This window comes from Loxodonta africana, chromosome 7, assembly GCF_030014295.1.
Source record: "Loxodonta africana isolate mLoxAfr1 chromosome 7, mLoxAfr1.hap2, whole genome shotgun sequence".
NCBI lineage: Eukaryota > Metazoa > Chordata > Mammalia > Proboscidea > Elephantidae > Loxodonta > Loxodonta africana.
The window spans coordinates 94996184-95020546 of NC_087348.1; the positions used below are offsets into that span (position 1 = coordinate 94996184).

Genomic DNA, 24363 nt, shown 5'->3' on the forward strand with positions numbered 1-24363 from the left:
GTTCCCTGTCGATATACTGCTGCAGCCATTTTTGAATGATCTTCAACAAAATTTTGCTTGCATGTGATAGTAATGATATTGTTCTATAATTTCCACATTCAGTTGGATCACCATTCTTGTGAATAGGCATAAATATGGATCTCTTGCAGTCAGTTGGCCAGGAAGCTGTCTTCCATATTTCTTGGCATAGACGAGTGAGCACCTCCAGCTCTGCATCTGTTTGTTGAAACATCTCAATTGATATTCCATCACTTCCTGGAGCCTTGTTTTTTGCCAAGGCCTTCAGAGCAGCTTGGACTTCTTCCTTCAGTACCATCGGTTCCTGATCATATGCCACCTCTTGAAATGGTTGAATATCGACTAATTCTTTTTGGTATAATGACTCTGTGTATTCCTTCCATCTTCTTTTGATACTTCCTGCATCTTTTAAGATTTTCCCCATGGGATCCTTCACTATTGCAATACGAGGCTTGAATTTTTTTTTCAGTTCTTTCAGCTTGAGAAACGCTGAGTGTGTTCTTCCCTTTTGGTTTTCCATCTCCAGCTCTTTGCACATGTCATTATAATACTTTACGTTGTCTTCTCGAGAGGCCCTTTGAAATCTTCTGTTCAGTTCTTTTACTTCCTCAATTCTTCCTTTTGCTTTAGCTGCTTGATGCTCATGTGCAAGTTTCGGAGTCTCCTCAAACATCCATCTTGGTCTCCTCTTTCTTTCCTGTCTTTTCAGTGACCTCTTGCTTTCTTCATGGATGATGTCCTTGATGTCATTCCACAACTTGTCTGGTCTGCAGTCATTAGTGTTCACTGCGTCAAATTTATTCTTGAGATGGCCTCTAAATTTGGATGGGATATACTCAAGGTCATATTTTGGCTCTCATGGACTTGCTCGGATTTTCTTCAGTTTCAGCTTGAATTTGCATATGAGCAATTGATGGTCTGTTGCACAGTCAGGCCCTGGCCTTGCTCTGACTGATGGTATTGAGCTTTCGTGTCTGTCAGTTTGTCGTACTGTGGGGGATTATGTGTTGCTGTAATGCTGGAAGCTATGCCACTGGTATTCAGATACCAGCAGGGTCACTCACGGAGGACAGGTTTCAGCTGAGCTTCCCGACTAAGACAGACTAGGAAGAAGGACCCAGCAGTTTACTTCTGAAAAGCATTAGCCAGTGAAAGAGATGATGGATGTAATCTAGCGCATTTAACATAATATTAACATGGGTAATAATTTAATATATTATTAATATTGCAAAATCCAAAAAATACTGGAAATATTAATATTTGTCTAACACAAAAATGTTTAATTTTGTATCAAGTAAGTTTTGTTCTTATTCTCTGTTGTGAGAGACACAGTATTTGATATTATTGTATGTATGCTAATAAATGAGGTACTTGGCACATTAAGAGGACACAAAATTCAATATATTTTTATCATGAAAAATACATTTCTGTTTTGCAATGAATGTGTCTCTAAATTCATCTTCTAAGAAAGGAACACAGTGAGTTTATCAGAACATTATATTTATATTTTATCAGAATATTTACATATCTCCATGTAAGAAAACTGAACATTTCCTGAAGGAAATAAATATTTAGATAATAAAAATTATATAAATGTATTTTCCGTTTCCCTTCAGACTGACTTTCTTTTAAGAAGTTGATAGATATTGTTATGACTCACAAAACAAACTTGCTCATTGAGAAGTGGTGCTATTATTACATCAATTATGTACATAATTCCAAATATGAGCATTGAACAATTCCATAAATAAATAAAACGTCCTGTGCAAAGCAAACCAAAATGTGTCTTCAGGTTGAGCATACCCTTTATTGGTATGCTCTCTGTAATCGCTAGTGCCCCCACTGGGTATTGACAGTAGTCTAATAACTGTGAAGACGCAGCACCAAAGGACAGAACATGAGCGTGCAGGCTTTTAAGTACTATTTCAAGACAAAAACACTCATGGAGATCTGCAAGGGGCCTCCAACAAACATCACAGGACAAGCGAATGAAATTATTTCTGACTGCCTTATACTATTTCTTTTGACTGTTTAAGATCTGAAGAACAAAATTACATGTTCCAAATCAATTTTTTTACTTAGTAATTCTATAATATAAATTTTTGTGTTAACATCCAACTTTTAATGTAAATTTGATTTTATAAATTTTATTTATCCAAATTTATTTGCTATGGTAGAACCAAATTTAAAAAGTGATATAATTTTTCATCCATAAAATGAAACAGCAATAACTAAGTGAAGTGCAAAAATGAAAGCTTGCAGAAAAAGGATTTGTGAATCCTAAAGACAATTACAAAATTAACCTCCTTTTTAAAACACAGTGAATTAGAAGAGCCTTTTTCCATTGTACGCTCAAATTTAATGTGTGCAAATAGCTGTAGTAGTACCCCTAGTGCTGAAATTACTAATAGCAATACAAATATAACAGAATTTATTCCTAATTCTGCACCTATTGCTTGATGTAGTAAAAAAAAAAAAAAAGGTGTAGAAAGTGAAACTATTTTAGAATCTGAAATTGTCACATCAGCAGACCTTATAAATAACAGAAATACAGATCCTATTTTGTGAAATAATTTTTCTTCTAATGATGTAAATTACTGAATTGAAAGAGGGCCAAGTGACTGTCAGCATCACGGTGGACCATTTGAAAATTCATGCTGAAAATTTCTGGATAGTAAATAAGCAAGGTTCTATAGCCAGAATATATTTCTACAGTGCAAAGCTAATGGTGAAAATTATAAGAAGTGGCTACTGTATTCTCCATCAGTCGTGTCTGTACGTTGTTTTGTTTGCAAACATTCATTTCTAAATCATTTAATTCTTGATTTGCTACAGATATATTTTGCAATTGGTGCAACCTGAATATGTTTGATCAACATGAAAACAGTTCAATCCACAGAGATTGTATGTTGTCACTCTTAAAACGAAGACAGGGTTTTGGCTTAACTTATGAACTGAAAGCACAAATTAATGAAGAATGTTAGTACTGGAAAGCAATTTTGTAACGCCTTGTTGCTGTCATTATAATAATCACTGAATGGGGGCTATCTTTTCAATGAAGAAATTAAGTGTTTAAGTCCCCACAAAATGGAAATTTGGGGGGTTTACTTGAACTTCTTGTCCAGTGTGATCCATTTTTAGCAAGTCACATCTCAAAATATGGTAATACAGGAAAGGGCAACCCATTGTATATGTCTAAAACAATGTGTGAGGAATTAATAAACGTAATAAATGATAAAGTTGATGAGGTTTGATCAACTATTTTCAACGAAATTAGTATAGCTTGATATTTCAGTTTGTAGACTGTACTCCTGATTTTTCTCATACAGATCACTTGGGTATTGTTTTAACATACATATCTCCAACAGATGGAAAAGCTGTCAAGCAATTTATTATGTTTACTACCTTAAAGTCATACCAGTAAAGAACCTGCAAATCAAGTACTTCACTATTTATGTGAAGTTTGAAAATTAGATTTTTCTAAGTGCAGAAGCCAGTCCTATGACAATGCTGCCAAGCTGTCAAGGCATTATAAAGGCACGAAACAGAATTTTAGAACATAATGCATGTGCCATTTTCATACCATGTGCTGCACATCCACTGAAACTTGTAGGATGTAGTGAAGTAGATTGTTGTCTGGAAGCAGTTGATTTTGATCCTGCTACTCAGTTACTCTACACATATTTTGCCACCTTAATGGAGCCCTGCTGGCGCAGTGGTTAAGAGCTTGGCTGCTAACCAAAAGGCTGGCAGTTTGAATCCACGAGCCACTCCTTGGAAACCCTATGGGGCAGTTCTACTCTGCCCTATAGGATCACTAGAAGTTGGATTTGACTCGATGGCAATGGGTACTCATCAATGGACAGTTATTAAAACATATTTAGGCAATGATTGAGTATTAAAATGTCTGTCTAACACATGTTGGGAAGTGTGTGCTGTAACGACGACTGCAATACTGGAACCCTAATCTTAGATTCTAGATGCCTCAGGAAATATTGCTGAAGAGAAGACACAAAAAGGAGATACCAAAAAAGAAACTGAAAAATTCGCCAACAAGATGCAAACACAAGAGTATGTATTTATGCTGGTTATGTGGAATAATATATTGCAGAATTTTTATCAGATTAAGTCAAGCTTGCCAAGATTCAAAAGTAAATTTGAAGACATGCTCAGATCTCTACCAGTCATTAACAGGTATTTACATAATTTAAGGGAAGATTTTGAAAAATTTGAAAACACAACAAAACAAATGCTATCAAATACTGATTATCAAGCAATTCACCATCAAAGAAGCATTAGAAAGAAACAAGTAAATGACAGAAATACTCCAGAAGTACTGAGTGCCAGAGATCAATTTCATGTAAGCACACACTACCCCGTCATTGACACATTTGAATCTTGCATGAAAAGAAGAGCAAAAGTATATGTAGTTCTTTCACATAAATTTTCCTTCCTAAACAATGTGGATATACATAATGAAGAATGCATAAAGGCATCGAAGAAATTAGTGCAGGCTTATCCCAATGACTTAAATACAAAGCTTTATGGAGAAGTGTGACAATTTTGTTCTTAAATGAGACCTAAGTTTAGAGATTAGGTAAAGACAAATTTTACTCATGTAGGCATGTATGATTCCATAATAGAAGATAAAATACAATGCATATTTACCAATGTTGAAATTGGATTATGCATATTCTTAAGCTTAATGATCACAAATTGCACAACACAAAACTCATTTTCATCCTTAAAGAGACTTAAAAACCCTCAGGATACAGCAATGATTCAAGAAAGACTCAATTCATTATCCTTATTACGCAGGGAAGTAGATATTTTTCAGCAGTTTAATTCTAATGCATCATTGAAGGATTTGTAAGAGCAAAGAACAGAAAAAATGTTTTAAATTATAACAGAGATGAAAGAATCTATCTAAAAATAAAATATAGTCATTTGTTGTAATATGTTTTCTGATCATTAAATTTTCATTTATGACATCTTTTCATTTGCAATTATAGATTTATTATGAAACAAGCATCAAAACTGAAGTATGAGGCCGTTTAAAACAAAATTGGTGAAAGTCAACTTTTCGTTGTGGGAGGTCAACAGAATTTTACATTGATTGTTGAAACAACTAAGTTCACTGACTCATTTTCTTTGTTGTAGAATTTCTTTTCATAGAAAATGTGGTATATAGTGTCATGGATTGAACTGTGTCCCTCGAAAATATCTGTTAACTTGGCTAGGTCATGATTCTCTTGTATGATTATGTGATTGCCTGCCATTTTATCATCTGATGTGATTTCCCTACGTGTTGTAAATCCCACCACTGTGATGTAACGAGATGGATTAGCAGCAGTTATATTGATGGGGTCTACAAGATTAGGTAGTGTCTTAAGCCAATCTCTTTGAGATATAAAAGAGAAGTGAGCAGAGAGACATGGGGACCTCATACCACCAAGAAAGGAGTGCCAGGAGCACAACACGTCCTTTGATCCTCAGGTTCCTGAGTTGAGATGCTCCCAGACCAACGGAAGACTGATCCTCCAGAGGTGACAGAGAGAGAAAGCCTTTCCCTGGAGATGACACCTAGAATTTAGATTTCTAGCCTACTGGACTGTGAGAGAATAAACTTCTCTTTGTTGAAGTCATCCACTTGTGGAACTTCTATTATACCAGCACTAGATGACTAAGACATATAGTAAAAACCTTAGTACCGTGTATCCACTAAAAAATTTATAACCTAGTTCATCTCATTCCACTAAAATGGTATACACCACTTTTGCATTCAATCGCTAATATTATAGTCACATTTTAAAAGTTACATCATAGATAGCTAAGACACACATATATATGTATACGTATATATATAACTCACATATCCCCTTTGAATGTGTGAGCGAACAGAGTAGAGGACACCGCAGATTATTGATACTTATGGCCCTCACATACCTTAATCTGGTCCTGCTTTTAATTCTGAAAATTTTTCTCCAAATGTATATTTATGAAAAAGGTGGTTATTTAATTTTAGTTCCTTCTCATGCTTGGCTGCTTGAAACTTAAAACTTTTTTTTTTAAAGAATGATTTAGCTATTTCTTAATTGTGCCTACTAGAAATCTGGCTATCTGGATCATGAAGCTATATATGAGATACTGCAATCGATCTGGCAATGGCAGGAAGAAATAAAAAGCTTTTTAAATTCTGACTTTTCCACATCCACCTTATATAAAATCAGAAACGCAAAGTATACAAGAGAGTGTGCCAAATGATGGAGGATTACAAAAAAACCGAACCCACTGCCGTCTAGTCGATTCCAACTCATAGTGACCCTATAGATATAAACAAAAAAGAAGGAGCTTAAGACTATGTTCCAGGGACATAGTCCATACTTGATATACATTTGTTGGCAGAGGGAGGGAAGGGAAGAGATGGAAAAAGCCTGAAAAAGTGGAAGGAGGGTTGTGTAGGAAGGAGGAAGCAGACGATTCAAGAAGACTACACATAGCAATCCTGAGATGGAGAGGGGAAACTAAGCAGCTTAGATGGAATGTGGATTTTGTGCAAGTAAGGCAACTCATGCTAAGAGAGGTATAGTCAATCACTTACCTCAAGCCATTGTAGAACAACTCCTTGTAGTCAACATTTATTATTGTTATGTTTTCCTCTGAAAGTTGGTCAAGGGAGTATAACCGGCCCACTTGCTGAAAACCAGGAGCGGTATGCCTAACGTAGTCCCTATCAAAATTTGGCAACCAAAAAATCTGTAAAGAAAAACAGTAAATCCTTCAGTGGATAATCATCTGTCTCGGTACAAACACCTCCATGTAGAATAGAGGGAGCACCATTTTAGTACTGGTTAACAGTCTACGGGAAACATAGAGAGTGATTCTCGCCCTTGTGAAAAGGACCATCCTGGCCTAATATTGTCTAATAAGCTTTCATAATAGGGCCTTCCCCAGAGTTGTTTTGGAGCTGAGTTTTCCCAAGACTTCTCACCCACCAGTTAACATCATGGACCAAGGGTCCACTGTATATAGAAAGTCTCATACTAGGCAAATCGTATGACAAGTGGGTAGATGTGGATGAAAGGTAGGAATCATAAACATCTCTGGATGATGCTGCTGAAAATAATCTTTGAGAGGAGTCATTTCCTGACAACAGGGAAAGCTATTATGATTCATCTGTGAAAACAGTTCCATTTGCAAGAAAATCCATATTTATTTCACTCCTAATACTCTTCCATATGATTCTGTTAATTAGCCGCCCAAATGTAGAGAGCTGCTTCTGAAAAATATGACGAATCAGACTCTGCTCAAACAGGAAGCAGGTACCCTTTCTACATTATTCATCAAAGCCAAGTTCTGAAAGCCTTAATGTTACCCAAGCACTTTCTAACAGATCTGTGTTAGTGATGGTGCAGGTCACATCACATGGTCATTATAAACATCCCTCTTTGACAGAGTGCTGGTATTTCATTTGGTTTGGAATAGTAAATGGCCTGCTTGCTATTTAACTGGATCATCCTCAAATTGTTACCTGTAGCTGTATAAGGAACCATCTGCACAATTACTTAAGAATCCCATGGAGGAGCCACACAGCTGATCACGTCCAACTGCTATACTCCTGGGACAAGCTATCCACCTCCCAATCTCTACTATAAACACTGAGATAGACGTACCAGATGTGGCTCAATTTTAGAGTCAAGGATCACGCTTACTACCAGTCGGACAAATGTATTTCTGTGAGGATGTTTTGGTGGAGGGGTTGTAAGATCAAATATCACGTATTTTTTTTCCTTCTGTGCGAGATCCAATAAATCACGTAATTTGGGGATTCTCTGATTTCTTGCTTTTTCATTATCAGCCTCTGATAGGGGTTCCATACGATAAAATGGTTTCTTCTGAAAATATACAAATACATCAGAAAATACATTGGCTCCCATCAAAAGCATTTAAAAGCATTTCCTGGTTCTCTTGCTATGTAGTCCCAAACTCAGCCCTACCTCCATCTTCCTCCATTACCATTCAACCTACCAGGCCCTCTGAAACACTGGTTCTGAGATCAGAGTTGACAAGAAGAAAAGTAAAATGTAATCTTCATAGGTGATTCTGGTGTTTGCAATGGTTTCTTCTATATCTAAGAGCATGTTGTATTTGCACTGAGGGTCATTTATGTTCTAGTTCTGTCCTTTCTTTTCAGGCTTTTCTTCCATAACTCAAGGTAATATATCCCTTTTCAGTTTCACTAGATTCCCACATTTGTTCTCACTCTTCTAATTTTGAGAAATGGGAAGAGGATAGGCTTTGGCCTCAGACTTAATTGGTATAATCCCAGCTCTACCACACATTTGTCTTCCTTGCCACATCTTCCTGTTAAAATCCTACCCCCAACCTACGAAGCCCAGTTCAAATGCTACCTTCTTCATGAAGTCTTCCTTAAGTATTCCTGAACTAAAAATAACATCAATGGTGTTAAACCTCTATAGCCTGTTTTTATGCCTGCTTAATTGTATGCCTCATTCTGCTTTCTACAGTTACTTGTACATGTCTTAGATGGACCAAGGTTGAAATCCTAGCTAAATACACTTCTTACTGTGTAACTTTGCTAAAATCATCTAAATTCTCAAAGTCTTATCGCTGAAACTATGAAACTGGAGAGTAGAGAGGTAATCCATGTCTTCCTCAGGAATATTTTGAAGATTAAATATGATTAAATATTTACAGGGTCTGGGAGCATATCTGGTACATAGAAGGTATACAAATCACATTAGTTCCCTTATTATGCACTGTTTCTACTGGAGTATAGCTCCCTCATGGCAGGAATTTTGTCTTATTTTCTATACAAATCACAGTATTTATCTCACACATAAACAAACAAAAATACCCAAACCTGTTGCTGTGGAGTCAATTGCGACTCTTTTGGACACAGTAGAACTGCCCCGTAGGGCTTCCAGGGAGCAACTGGTGGATTTCAATTGCTGACATGGTGGTTAGCAGCCAAGCTCTTAACGACTGCGCCACCAGGTCTCCATCTTACAAACAAAAAAAAACCCCACTGCCAACAAGTCAATTCCGACTCATAGTGACGCGATAGGGTGATCAGAACTGCCTGAGAGTTTCCAAGGAGTGCCTGGTGGATTCGAACTGTTGACCTCTTGGTTAGCAGCCCTGGCACTTAACCACTATGCCACCAGGGTTTCCATCTTACACATAACAGGCCGTAAATATATTTGGTATATTAAATTCAATGGAGTGACATCGGCCAGATGGCAGACTAACAAACTCTACACTCCCACATGACCCTCCCCACAGAAACATCCAAAAATAAGCAGAAACTATCAAAAACAACTTTGTCAGAACTCTAAGAAATACTCAAAGGTTTACAGCAGCCAAGTGAATGCTCAATCAAGAAAAATGCAACTTCATAATGGTAGGAAAGCTTTGTGGCATGGCTCTTTACTTGTTCATGCCCCACTCCCTCCCTGGCTCAGCAGTTGGCTTGAAGAGAGCAAGCTGTGTTCCCAGTGTGGGACCCTGGACCCTGGTTCTGGAGGAAGAAGAGAAAACCTTATTCACAAGTAATCTGTCAGGTGGATACCTAAATGACTGAAGCAAGGCACTTGTCTCTGATTCACCTATATCAGAACGCATGCAGGGTTAAAAATGTCTGGCATTCCTCAAACACTGTAAGGTGAACAATTAACCTGTATCTGTCTGGCACAAAAGAATGTGATTAACATATATAACAGATTGCCTAAGGACTGGAAAACAAGGCTAAGAAAGTTTCTTTAAAAAAATTAGGACATTCGAAAGCACCCATGGGAAAGGGGGGAGGGGAATTTAGAAAGCTACATGCATGCCCAGGGCAAGACACATGATCAGAGAAGACCTGAGAAAACCCTAAGCTTTCACATTGGGCTGATTGCTAAACTCAGTGTAAGGCTAGCTAAGTATTAAAGGAATGCCCCGAAACAGAGCCAATCTGCAAAGAGAAGAAGTGGTGATTTTATTCTGTTGTTGATTTTTGTTTTGGGATTTCCTCTTTTTTTTTTTTTTTTACTTTTGGAATTCAAAGAAATCTCTGTCAAAACACCAACTGAATATGAGCTAAAGAAAGAGACTTCAGTGACCACACACATCAGGGAACAGTTTTTGCAAAAATAATTTGGAAGGATCACTAAACCAATGGATCCCTACAGTCTTCAACACTAAAAAAAAAGCAAAACATCCTGAAGAATGGGATAATCTGATTTCCAGAGTTACTCTGTTATAATATTCAAGTGTCCCTTTTTCAACATAAAATCACACATATACAGAGAAACATGAACGTTTCATTCCATTCAAAAGAATTAAAAAAAAAAAAAAAAAAGACACAAACCATCACCCAAGGAATCCCAGACATTGCACTTACCAGACAAGGACTTTAAAACACTGTCTTAAGTATGCTCAAAGAGCTAAATGAAAACATAAACAAAGAACTAAAGGAAATAGGGAAAATGATTTAAGAACAAAATGAGAATATTTATGAAGGGGCAGAAATGACCAAAAAAAAAAAAGAAGAAGAAATTCTGTAGCTCAGAAATGTAATAACTGAAACGAAAAATTCACAGGGGTTCTTCAACAGCAGATTTGAACTGCCAAAAGAGAAAAGCAGCAACCGTGAAGATAAGAAATTAAAAATTACCAAGTCTTAGGTGACAAAAAAAAGTGCAGAAAAGTGAACAGAGAATAAGGGGCTTGCGGGACACTGTCAAGCTGACCAACATTTGCATTATGGGAGTCTTAGAAGGGGAAGAGAAAGAGAAAAGGGCAGAAAGAATACTTGAAGAAATAATAGCCAGAAATACGTCAAATTTGATGAAAGGCATGAATCTACACATCCAAAAAGCTCAAGGTACTCCAACTAAGACAAACCAAATTAATCAAACTTTCGAAAACCAAAGATAAAGAGAGAATTTTGAAAGCAGCGAGAGAAGTGAATCATCACATATAAGGAGTTCTCAATAAGATCAAGTACCGATTTCTCCTCAGAAACTATGGGGGCCAGAAGGCAGTGCAATGACATATTTAATGTGCTGAAAGAAAAGAACTGTCAGAGATGGGGCCAAGATGGGGGAACAGTCAGATGCTTCCTGTGGTCCCTCTGACAACAAAGGCCCAAAACAACAATTCAATTGATTATAGGAGCCCTGATCATCAGAGACAAAGTTGAGGAGTTGGACTGAGTGGCAGGGGAAGGAAGAGACAGCTCAGAACCAACAAAGAAGTGCCAGTCTTGAGCTAGCAGGCACCCTGTGGGCTGGGTTAGCTGGAGCACATGGGCTGAGGAGAGCAGTAGGACTCAGGAAGCATTTCACCACATCCGGAGAGACGGGCAGCGGAGAGTCTCCCTAAGACTCTGAAGCTGGGGGAAGTGGAGCTGGATCTGCGAAAGTTAAGTGCAAGCGTCTAACCTATTGTGTGGGATCTAAATAACCCCTCCCCTTCCGGGACTTTCGTAGTAGAGAAGTACCACGTTCCCCTAAACCACCCCACTCCCTGTTCTGCTCCAATACCAGTCTGGCAGTATTCAACAATTGCCACACTGAGTAAGCCAGAAATAGGAGCTATTGTACCCAAATCAGTCTCAAGGTGTTAGGAAAAAAAAAAAAAATACCAAGTTCCCTAAGTCAGGAACTCAGCTTCAAAAAATCACGACGCCCCCTAAGCCAGGAACTGAAGGAAAGCACTGTCCCTTTGCCTAGAGACTGGCATAAGGGGTCCATGGACTGTGAATGTCCTTTACCCCTGACTAGACCTCTGTGGGCCAATCCAACAGCAGAGTCCTTCATTACCATAGAACAACAGCCCATTTTCAATTGCAGCGGCCAAGGGGGAGTTTCAGATTTATGATATTTGATACTACCCTGCCCATTAGGCAGGGTCCTCACCCACCCACATCAGGGGTCTGAGGACTGGAGGTTCCACCCATTCCACCTAGCCACCCATGCCAGGGGTCCAAATGGTGCCTCCCAGTTCTTACAGCCAACACATTGGGTGCCCAAAGTCCGGCTACAAAACCCATCCACCTATACGCTCTGGGGGAGAGGGACACACCTTCCACCTAGGCACTAAGAGGCAGCCATCAGCCCCCTACCTTGCTCATCACATAGCCCCATAGCAGCCAGATACCAGTGACTGCTCCAATCACCCCTACATAGCCCTGCCCATCTACGACTCTAGGTAAGAATCTGTACCACACACTCGGTGACTGACGACCTGGACACCTGAGCTGAATATGCACAAGAAATGTAAACAGACTCCTGGGCTCACACACCTAGTAGCAGCTCTAACCACCTGGTGACAGAATGTGAAAGCTTCAAAGATGCCAATAACAAAAGTAGCTCATAAGCCCAGCCTATTTTGGGCATATCGAACAAAACAAAATGCTATGACACAGTAAGCAAACACACAATAAATAAATATAACTATGGAGGGCTCAGAGACAACAGTCAATATCAAATCTCATAAAGAAGCAGGCCAAGATGGCTCCAACAAGTGACCAAAATGAAGAATCAGGAAACCTTCCAGAGGAAGATGTATTGGACTTACCAGAGTTAGAATTCAAAAAATTAATATACAGTACTCTTCAAGAGATCAGGAAGGAGATCAGGCAAAACTCAGACCAAGCTACGGAACACACAAACAAAGCAATCGACGAATTCAGGCAAGCAATACAAGAACAGAACGACACATTTAATAGGGAGCTAGAAACCATAGGGAGGCAGCAACTAAAAATCCAAAAGATTAACAATAAAATTTCAGAACTGGGCAACTCAATAGAAGGTCATAAAAGCATAACTGAGGCAATGGAAATCAGAATTAGTGAAATTGAAGATAGAGCCCCAACACCAATTTATTTAAGGAAAAATCAGATAAAAGAATTTTAAAAAATAAAGAAATTCTAAGACTTATGTGGGACACTATCAAGAGGAAAAACCTACTAGTGATTGGAGTACCAGAACGGTGGGGGTGGGGGGAAGGGACACAGAAAACACAGAATTGTCTAAGATTTGCTGGCAGAAAAATTCCCTGATATTGTGAAAGACAAGAAGATATTTATCCAAGAACCTCACTGAACCCACACAGGGTAGATCCCAAAAGAATGTCACCAAGACATATCATCATCAAACTTGCCAAAACCAAAGATACAGAATTTGAAGAGCGGCTAGGGATAAATGAAAAGTCACCTACAAAGGACAGTCAATAAGAATAAGCTCTGACTACTCAGCAGAAACCAGGCAGGCAAGAAGGCATGGAATGACATATATAAAGCCTTGAAAGAAAAAACTCTCAGCCAAGAATTATGTATCCAGCAAAACTGTCTCTCAAATATGATGGTGAAATTAGGGCATTTCCAGATAAACAGAAATTGATGGGATTTGTAAAAACCAAACCAAAATTACAAGAAATACTAAAAGGAGTCCTTCGGCTAGAGAACCAACAATATCAGACAACAATTCAAAACTAGTACACAGGATGGAACAACCAGATAGCAACCCAGATAGGGAAGTCACAAAAAATAAGTCAAAGCTAAAAGGCTGAAAATAGGGAAACAGAGACATGAATATGTAAATGATGACAAAGTCAAAACAAAAAAGAGAGACTACATAGTGTAGTCATAGAACCTTCATATGGAGAGGAAGTTAAGGTGATATCAAGAAATAAAAGATTGGTTTAAACTTATGAAGATATGGGTAAATTTTAAGGTAACCACAAAGAAAGCCAACAAAATAAAAAAGAAGAAAAACATAGACTCAACAAATACAAAATCAACAATAATGAAAAAGATGAAAAGAAAATACATAAAGAAAACAACTCACCACAGAAAACTAAGTGGAACAAACCGTCAACACCAGACACGCGAAAAAATACATAAAAATGACAGCTCTAAACTCATACCTATCAATAATTACACTGAATGTAAATGGGTTAAATGTACCAATAAAGAGACAGAGAGTGGCAGAATGCATTAAAAAAACCACAATCCATCTATATGCTACCTAAAAAAGACACACCTTAGACTCAAAGACACAAACTAAAACTCAAAGGATGGGAAAAAATATATCAAACAACCAAAAAAGAGTAGAAGTGGCAATATTAATCTCTGACAAAATAGACTTTAAAGCAAAATCCACCAAAAAGGTTAAGGAAGGACACAGTATAATGGTTAAAGGGTCAATACACCAGAAAGAGATAATTATGATAAATATATACGCACACAATGACAGGGCTCCAAAATACATAAAACAAACTCTAAAAGCATTGAAAAGAGAACTAGACAGCTCCACAGTAACAGTAGGAGACTTCAGCACACCACTTTCGGTGAAGGACACAACATCTAGAAAGAAATTCAACAAAGATACGGAAGATCTAAATGCCACAATCAATCAACTTGAGCTTATAGACATATACAGAACACTCTATACAATAGCAGCCAAGTATGCACTCTTTTCCAACATACATGGAACATTCTCCAGATTAGACTACATATTAGGCCACAAACCACGACTTAAGAGAATCCAAAACATCGAAATATTACAAAGCATCTTTTCTGACCATAAAGCCATAAAAGTAGAAAACAAAAGCAGAAAGATCAAAGAAACAAAAATTCAAATACATGGAAACTGAACAATACCCTGCTCAAAAACTACTGGGTTATTGAAGAGATCAAGGAAGGAATAAAGAAATTCATAGAATCAAATGGGAATGAAAACACATCTTACCTAAACCTTTGGGATAGAGCAAAAACAGTGCTCAGAGGTCAATTTATAGCAATAAATTGCACACATCTAAATAGATGAAAAGGCCAAAATCAAAACATTAACCCTACGACTTGAGCAAATAGAAAAAGAGCAGCAAAAGAAGTCCTCAGGCACCAGAAGAAAGGAAATAATAGAGTAGAAATAAATGAAATAGAGAATAGAAAAACAATTGAAAGAGTCAACAAGACCAAAAGTTGGTCCTTTGAAAAGACCAACAAAATCAACAAACCACTGTCCAAACTGACAAAAGAAAAACAGGAGAGGAAGCAAATAACCTGAATAAGAAATGAGATGGGCGATATCACAACAGACCCAAAGGAAATTGAAAGGGTTATAACATAATACTATGAAAAATTGTAGTACAATAAATTTGAAAATCTACAGGAAATGAACAAATTTCTAGAAATATACTACCTACCTAAACTAACAAACTGAGGTAGAAAAGCTAAATAAATCCACAACAAAAGAAGAGATCAAAGCGGTAATTTTAAAAACTCCCAACAACAACAAGAAAAAAGCCCTGGACCAGAGAGCTTCACTGGAGAATTCTACCGAACTTTCAGAGAAGAGTTAACACCACTACTATGAAAGGCATTTCAGAACACAGAAAAGGAAGAAATATTCCTGAACTCATTCTATGAAGCTGGCATAACCCTGATACCAGGGCCAAGACACCACAAAAAAAGAAAATTACAGACCAATATCCCTCATGAACATAGATGCAAAAATCCTCATCAAAATTCTAGCCGATAGAATTCAACAGCATATCAAAAAAAATAACTCATCATGACCAAGTCAGATTCATACAAGGTATGCAGGAATGGTTCACCATTAGAAAAACAATCAATGTAATCCATCACATAAATAAAACACGAGAACCACATGATCTTAGCGACTGATGCAGAAAAGGCATTTGACAAAGTTCAACACCCATTCATGATAAAAAAAACTCTCAGCAAAATAGGAACAGAAGGGAAATTCCTCTACATAATAAAGGGCATTTATACAAAGCCAAAGTCAACATCATTCTAAATGGAGACAGACTGAAAGCATTCCCCTTGAGAATGGAAACCAGACAAGGATGCCCCTTTTCATCACTCTTATTCGACATTGTGCTAGGGGTCCTAGCCAGAGCAATAAGGCAAGACAAGAAATAAAGGCATCCAAATTGGTTAGGAAGAAGTAAAAGTATCCCTATTTGCTGATGATATGATCTTATACACAGAAAACCCCAAAGAATTCAAAAGAAAACTTCTGGAACTAACAGAAGATTTCAGCAGTTTCATGATACAAGATAAACATACAAAAATCAGTTGGATTCCTCTAAACCAAAAAAGAGAACTTTGAAAAAGAAATCAGCAAATCAATACTATTTACAATAGCCCCCAAGAAGATAAAGAAGATAAAGTACTTAGGAATAAACCTGACCAGAGATGTAAAAGACCTATACAAAGAAAACTACAAAACACTATTGCAAGAAACCAAGAGAGACATTACATTAAGTGGAAAAACATACCATGCTCATAGATAGGAAGACTTAACATTGTGAAGATGTCAATTCTACCCAAAGTGAACTACAGATAAAATGCAACCCTTATTCAAATTCCTACAGCATTTTTTAACAAGATGGAGAAACAAATTACCAACTTCATGTGGAAAGGGAAGAGGCCCCAAATAAGTAAAGCATTACAGGAGGAGAACAAAGTGGGAGGCCTCACACTACCAGATTTTAGAACCCATTATACCACCACGTTAGTCAGAACAGCCTGGTACTGATACAGCAACAGATGTATAAACCATGGAACAGAATTGAGAACCCAGACATAAATCCATTCACCTATGTGCAGCTGATATTTGACAAAGGTCCAAAGTCCATTAAACGCGGAAAAGACAGTCTCTTTAACAAATGGTGCTGGCATAACTGGATATCCATCTATTAAAAAAAAATGAAACAAGGACACATACCTCCCACCATATACAAAAACTAAATCAAAATGAATCAAAGACCTAAATATAAAACCAAGAACTATAACAGTCACGGAAGCAAAAATAGGGACAATGCTATGAGCCCTAGTACATGGCATAAATGGTACACAGGCCAGAAGATAAACTAGATAACTGGGAGCTCCTAAAAATCAAACACTTAATGCTCATGACAAGACTTCAAAGAGTAAAAAGAGAACCTACAGACTGGGAAAAAAAATTGGCTACAACATATCCAATAAGGGTCTAATTTCTAAAATCTACAAGACACTGCAACACTTCAACATCAAAAAGACAGATAATACAGTTAAAAAATGGGCAAAGGATAAGAACAGACACTTCAAAGACATTCAAGCAGCTAACAAATACATGAGGAAATGCTCATGATCATTAGCCCTTAGAGAAATGCAAATCAAAACTACAATGAGATACCATCTCACCCCAACAAGGCTGGCACAAATCCAAAACACAAAATAGTAAATGTTGGAAAGACTAGAACACTTATGCACTGCTGGTGGGAACATATAATCGTACAACCACTTTGGAAAATGATTTAGCACTTCCTTAAAAAGCTAGAAATAGAAACACCATACAATCCAGCAATCCCATTCCTAGGGATATATCCTAGAGAAATAAGAGCCATCACACAAATAGACACATGCACATGTTCATTACAGCACTGTTCGCAATAGCAAAAAGATGTAAACAACCTAGGTGCCCACCAACAGATGAATGGATGAACAAATTATGGTACCTAATTCCTTCATACACAGAATGGAATATTACGCAAAGATAAAGAACAATGATGAATCCACAGAGCATCTCACATGGATAAATCTGGAAGGTGTTATGCTGAGTGAAATTAGTCAGTCACAAAAGAAGAGGAGGGGAATTCACTAACTAGGTAGTAGGCAAGGATCAACTTCAGTGAAGGGAAGGGCAACACACAATACAGGGGAAGTCAGCACAACTGGACCAAAGTAGAAGCTAAGAAGTTTCCTGGACATACCACAATAAAGAATTCTCTTGGTATTTGGATTGGGATTGCACTGTATTTGTACATTGCTCTCAGTAGAACTGACATTTTCATGCTGTTGAGTCTACTTATCTATGAGCATGGTATGTTTTTCTATTTATGTTAGGTCTCTTTTGATTTTTTGCAATAGTGTTTTATAGTCTTCTTTGTATAGGTCTTTTATGTTCCTGGTTAGATTTATTCCTAAGTGTCTTATTTTTTAGGGGCTATTATACTGCTTTCCTGATTTCCTTTTTGTAGTTCTCTTTATTGGTGTATAGGAATCTAATTGATTTTTGTATGTTTATCTTGTATCCTGCTTCTCTGCTGATTCCATCTTTGATTTCTTCTATTACTCAATGGTTTTTAAGTTAGGTGTTACTTAGGTTCCATGTATTTGATTTTTTCCTTGCTCTTCCTGTTATTAATTTCTATTTTTGTGGTGTTGTGATCAGAGAAGATGCTTTGTATTATTCCAATGTTTTTAGATTTTATTGTGGCCTAAGATGTGACCTGTTCTGGAGAATGTTCCATGTGCACTGGAAAAGAATGTATACTTTCTACTATTGGGTGGAGTGTTCTGTATATGCCTATAAGGTCAAGTTGGTTGACTGTGGCCTTTACATCTTCTGTATCTTTGTTGAGTTTCTTTCTAAATGTTCATTCTTTACCCAGAGTGGTATGTTGAAGTTTCTCACTGTTATTGTGGAAATGTAAATTTCTCTTTTCGGTGCTGTTACAGTTTGTTTTGTGTATTCTGGAGCCCTGTCATTGAGTGCACAGATATTTATTATGGTTATAGCCTCATGATGGATTGTCCCTTTGATCATTATGTACTATCCTTCCTTGTTCTTTATGGTAGATTTTGTTTTAAGCTCTATTTTATCTGAGATTAGTATTGCTACTCTGCTCTTTTCTGGTTGCTGTTTGCTTGATACATCTTTTCCACCCTTTGATTTTTAATATGTCTTTCTTTCTAAGGTATGTCTCTTGTAGACAGCATATTGATGGGTCCCCTTTTTTTTTTTTTTTAATCCATTCTGTCACTCTCTGTCTCTTTATGGGTACATTTAAGCTATTTACATTCAGTGTCATTATCAATAAGTGCAAGATTATTGCTGTCATTTTCTAGTACTTTTTTCTTTCTTTCTTTTTTGTGGTGCTGACATTTTCTTTGTTCTTCTTACTCTCCCGTGCTGAGTTCCATTTGTTTGTGGATTTGGTTTGTTTTTTGTAGATTTTGTGTTTACTAAGACTATGTTTTTCTTCTTTATTTTGATGAAGTTTGTTAACTTTCTTTGTGGTTACCTTGAAATTTACCCCTATCTTCCTAAGTTTAAACCAGGTTTTTATTACTTGATATCACCTTTACTTTCTCTGCATTTGAAAATTCTATGCCTACACCATTTATTCCCTCTTTTATTATTCTGACGTTGATGTCATTAACAGATTGACTTTTCTGGTTCCCTGTTTTAAATCTCTTAGTTGTGTTTTATCCTTGAGAGTTCATTACCTAGGTTGGTATCTGGCTGATGCTGTCCCATGTCCTAGATTCAGGTTGTTGTCTGATGTTGTTTGTTCTCAAACCAAAGATCTTCCTTTAATAATTCTTGTAAGTTTGGTTTTTACATATTCCCTTAATTTTTGTTTATCTGCAAATGTCCTGATTTTGCCATTATATCTGATTGAGTTTTGCAGGATATATTATTCTTGGTTGGCAATTTTTTTCTTTCAAGGTTTTATATATGTCATCCCATTGCCTTCCTGCCTGCATGGTTTCTGCCAAGTAATAAGAGCTTAGTCTTATTGTTTCCCTTTTACGACTTTTCATTTTTCTTGAGCTACTCTTAGGATTCTTTCCTTGCTGTGTTTTGGTGGATGTGATTATGATGTCTTGGTGACTTTCTTTTGGGGTCTCTCCTGTATGGGGTTTGTTGAGCTTTTTGGTTGGTCAGCTTTTCACCTTTCATGATATTAGGGAAGTTTTCTGTCAGCAAATCTTCAAAGATCCTCTGTGTTTTCCATTTTCTCCCCATGTTCTGAATTCTGATCATGTGCAACTTTTTGCTCTTGACTGTATCCCATATCATTCTCAGGTTTTCTTCATTCTCTTCTCTGATTTTTTCTCAAAGAAAATGGTATCCAAGGATTTGTCTTCAATTTCACTGATCCTGTCTTCTGTTGTTTCACATTTGCTCCTAAAACCTTCAACTACACTGTCCATTTCTGAAACCTTGTTGCTTATCCTTTGGATTTTGAATTGCTGTTTTTACATGATTTCTAGTTGTCAGTTTATTCTGACATTTTGTTCCTGTATTATTTTCCTGAATTCTTCCATTGCTCGGTCTCTTTTTTCCCTGATTTTGTCTATTTTTTCCTTATTTTGTCTTTGTTTTCCTTCATGTTTTTCCTAATCTTTTGGAGAGTCCTAAATATTAGACTTTTGAATTCCCTATCAGGCAGTTCCAGTGCCCCTTCTTCTATAGGAAGGTCATCTGGTGTTTTACATTGGTTGCTTACTGGAGCCATCCTGTCCTGTTTTAACTCATATTCTAAAAAGTAAGCTAAATAGTCCTAAATGAATTTATCACTTTAACAAAGAGAAAATCAAATTATAGTTTAACAATAATATAAAGTTTGCTAGTGAAGCATTCACAAGCCTTTGTTTTATCTTAAAATAAACCCTTTAAACTAAATCTACATGTTTCATTGCTTCTTAGTATACTCATTTTCAGGTAGTTTCAATCAAGTTTAAATAAAGTTCACTTTCTCTTAAACCCTCTGCAACTTATTATACCCACTCATTTGTCTATCGTTTTGTTTCACATTCCAGAACATTCAGACACTTTAAATCAGCCATACCACTAAACTCAATGTTTTGTTCAGTTCACTTTTTTCTTTTCACAGCAAGATTGTCTTGGGGAAGAAAGTAGTTTGTTGATTTACTTTCTGTTGTGTGTGTTTGTCTCTGTATACACATATATGTACATACAAACACACATGTAAAGGACATAGATTCTATTAGTTGCCATCAAGTCAACTGCAACTCATGATGACTGTTATGGATTGAATTAAAAAAAACCCTTCAAAATTAGTGTTCTAAATCCTAATCCCTATACTTGTGGTTGTAATACCATTTGGGAATGGGTTTTCATTGTAATGTTGAAGAGGCCATATCAGTGCAGGGTGCATTTTAAGCCAACCACCTTTGCGGAAGAAATGGAACAGATAAGGACAGAGGAGAAAGTAGAGATGGGAGAAGATAGATGCCCTGCCACATGAACACGGCCAAGGAGCCAAGGAATAAGGACCTTTCCTTGGAGGCCTGGTGGTGAAGCGGTTAAGAGCTCAGGCTGCTAACCAAAAGGTCAGCAGGTTGAATCCACCAGTCACTCTTTGGAAACCCTATGGGGTAAGTTCTACTCTGTCCTATAGGATCGCTATGAGTCAGAATTGCCTCGATGGCACACGACAACAACGTAGAGCCAACAGAGAACAAGCCTTCCCCTATAGCCAGCATCTTGAATTTGGATTTATAGCCTCCTAAACTGTGTGAGAATAAATTCATGCATTTTCAAAACCACCCACTTATGGTATTTTTGTTACAGCAATACTAGATAACTAAGACAGTGATCCCACGTGTTATGGAGTAGAACTGCTCCATAGGGTTTTCTTGGTTGTAACATTAACAAAAGCAGATTGTCAGGCCTTTTCCTTCACGGTACTGTTGGGCGGGTTCAAACCCCAACTTTAGGGTAGCAGTCAAGTGGAAACCTTTTGTGCCACCTAGGGATATATATAAATAATTCCCGCAGTCATTCAACTATGAGTTGAATAATCGGGCATGTCACTTACCCTTTTCAAGCTTAAGTTCTCTCATTTTTAATATAAAATATTTTAGGTCAAATTAAATGATGCATTTAAGGTTTTTTTTTTTAAATTGTAACTTATAGTTACTGTTTGTAGCATGTCCAAAAAGGGTCCAAAGTACTTTTAAGTGACCACTGTCATACAACTTATATCCTCTCTGTCCATTTTATCTCCCTTAGTAGACAGTGAATATCTTGAGAGCAGGAACTGTATTTTATCAGCATATAGAGTTTGCTTACTGGATGAATGAATGAATGACTCAATGAAAGAATATCTAGTGTTCGGGACTGAGTAAACAAGTCTGACTTTATACTCCACCATTCCCTCTTAATGTCACTGAAAGTGTACTGTTAGTGGCATTGGTAAGTTAATTTTCACGAAACACTGAACCACAAGTAATATTCACTGTCACAAAAATAAGTCCAATGCAAGTCCTTATAACTGGATTAAGCAAACCTCTCCCTCATCTAGCTACAATTTATCTTTAATCTAGGTACAACACAAAGTTTCAGCACTTGTGCTAGTTGGTCAAAAATAAATCCAAAGCTATTCTATTTTCCCTAATAAGAAATTTCACTGAGGAATTTAAATGGTTAGGTTGTACTCAAGGGTTGTGCTACATCGAGACTTGTTCTATATCAACCAAAGCGAAAGACAAAATTTTGGTAATCACCTGAAACTATCCAACTCCTATTGGTGGGATCAATATCCTTAGGAAGCTGTTTCCCACCAAATATGCTACCTCTGCACGTTTTTTATAAATAGACATTGTCTATGGAGAGCTTGAGAAGTCACACAATTGGAGTGGCCTATTTTAACAGCCCCACGGAACAATTAACCTTGACCTTGGGTTGGCAGCAGAAAGCCTGATTCCCACATGTTATGGATAGAATTGTGTACCCCAAAATGTCTGTCAACTTGGCTAGGCCATGATTCCCAGTATTCTGTAATTGTTCACCATTTTGTTATCTGATGTGATTTTCCTATGTGTTGTAAATCCTACCTCTACAAAGTTAATGAGGCAGGAATAGAGGCAGTTATGTTAATGAGGCAGGGCTCAATCTACAAGATTGGGTTGTACTTTAAGTAAATCTTTTCTGAGATACAAAAGAGAGAAGTGAGCAGAGAGAAAGAGGGATCTCATATTCCAGGAAAGAAGCACCAGGAGCAGAGCAGGTCCTTTAGACCCAGGATCCCTGTGCTTATAGAACAGTGGAAGATTGATGACAAGGACCTTCTCCCAGAGCTGACAGAGAGAGGAAGCCTTCCCCTGGAGCTGGCACCCTGAATTCAGACTTCTAGCGTCCTAAACTATGAGAGAACAAACTTTTGTTTGTTAAAGCCATCCACTTGCGGCATTTCTGTTATAGCAGCGCTAGATAACTAAACCAAAACCAAAACCCCAGTGCCGTCAAGTCGATTCCGACCCATAGCAACCCTACAGGACAGAGTAGAACTACCCCATAGTGTTTCCAAGGAGCGCCTGGCAGATTCGAACTGCTGACCCTTTGGTTACCAGCCGTAGTACTTAACCACTACGCCACCAGGGTTTCCCGATAACTAAGACATCACATATTAAAAGAACACAGGAATTTCATAAAACATGCAATCAACTAACGTGGAGTTATAAGAATATTTTCTCTGAGAGTTGCGATAGCAAGTATTTATTATTACATCCCAAGAATACTTTTTATCCTCTGTTTCCAGGTCAAGGACATTTTCCTTCATTTATGTACAATTTTAAAAAATAACCACTATTAGTAAATTTGGTATAGTAGTTTGAATATTTCCCCCATAAATACATCTACATCCTAATCCCTGGAACCTATGAATATTACTTTATATGCCCAAAGATGTGACTAAGTTAAGAATACTGGGAGAAAGTTTATCCTGGATTATGTGGGTGGGCTCTAAATACAATCATGTGTATCCTTATAAGAGAGGCAGAGGGAGTTTTGAGATAGATCTTCAAAGGAGACTACACACAGAGAAGAAGGGGACTGGACCACAGAAGCAGAGACTGGAGGGAAGCAGCCACCGGCCAAGGAAAGCCAAGACATATTAGGCAAAACAGATTCTCCCCAAGAGCCACCAGAGGGAGCACTGCCCCACTGATACCTTGATACCAGATTTCTGGCTTCCAGAACTGTAAGAGAATAAATTTCTGTTGTTTTACGCCACCAGGTTGGTGGTAATTTGTTACAGCAGCCCTAGGAAACTAATGCCGTTGGTATAACTTCTTTAAATTGTCCTCAGTTACTTCTGTACCTGGACGGTTAGAACTTTTGTTCAATTTATACGACTAAACCATGGTTTTAAGTGTTTACGTCTTTTTTGAGGATTTGATATGCTGTAATACTACAGAGGAAATTGTAAGGGCAACCTTCAAAGGGGAAATATGATTGGATATTAGTCTGATTTATATGATCGAATTGAGTTGCAGTGTCCCTGCACGGGTTATAAATCCATAGATATCAGCCTAACATCTCTCTCTCTCTCTGTTTTTTTTTTAATGTGCTTTAAATGAAAGTTTACAGTTCAAGTTAGTTTCTCATACAAAAATTTATACACACATTGTTATGTGACCCTAGTCGCTCTCCCTATAATGTGAAAGCACACTCCTTTCCAATTCATAAACACGGTTTATCGTTCCATTTATTTAGGTCTTCTTTCTTTCCA

The 24363-nt window shown here is 37.4% G+C and overlaps 1 protein-coding gene across 1 annotated transcript in view; it reads right to left on the bottom strand.

The window, feature by feature from the left end:
* Nucleotides 1-24363, bottom strand: part of LOC135232184 (glycerophosphodiester phosphodiesterase domain-containing protein 4-like) — a 104792-nt gene that overhangs the window by 22532 nt on the left and 57897 nt on the right. The window contains exons 11-13 of the mRNA XM_064289519.1: nucleotides 12481-12489; nucleotides 7692-7910; nucleotides 6620-6774 (exon numbers count right to left, since the gene is read on the bottom strand). Of these exons, the coding sequence (XP_064145589.1) occupies nucleotides 6620-6774; nucleotides 7692-7910; nucleotides 12481-12489 (383 nt within the window). The remainder of the gene's footprint in view (nucleotides 1-6619; nucleotides 6775-7691; nucleotides 7911-12480; nucleotides 12490-24363) is intronic.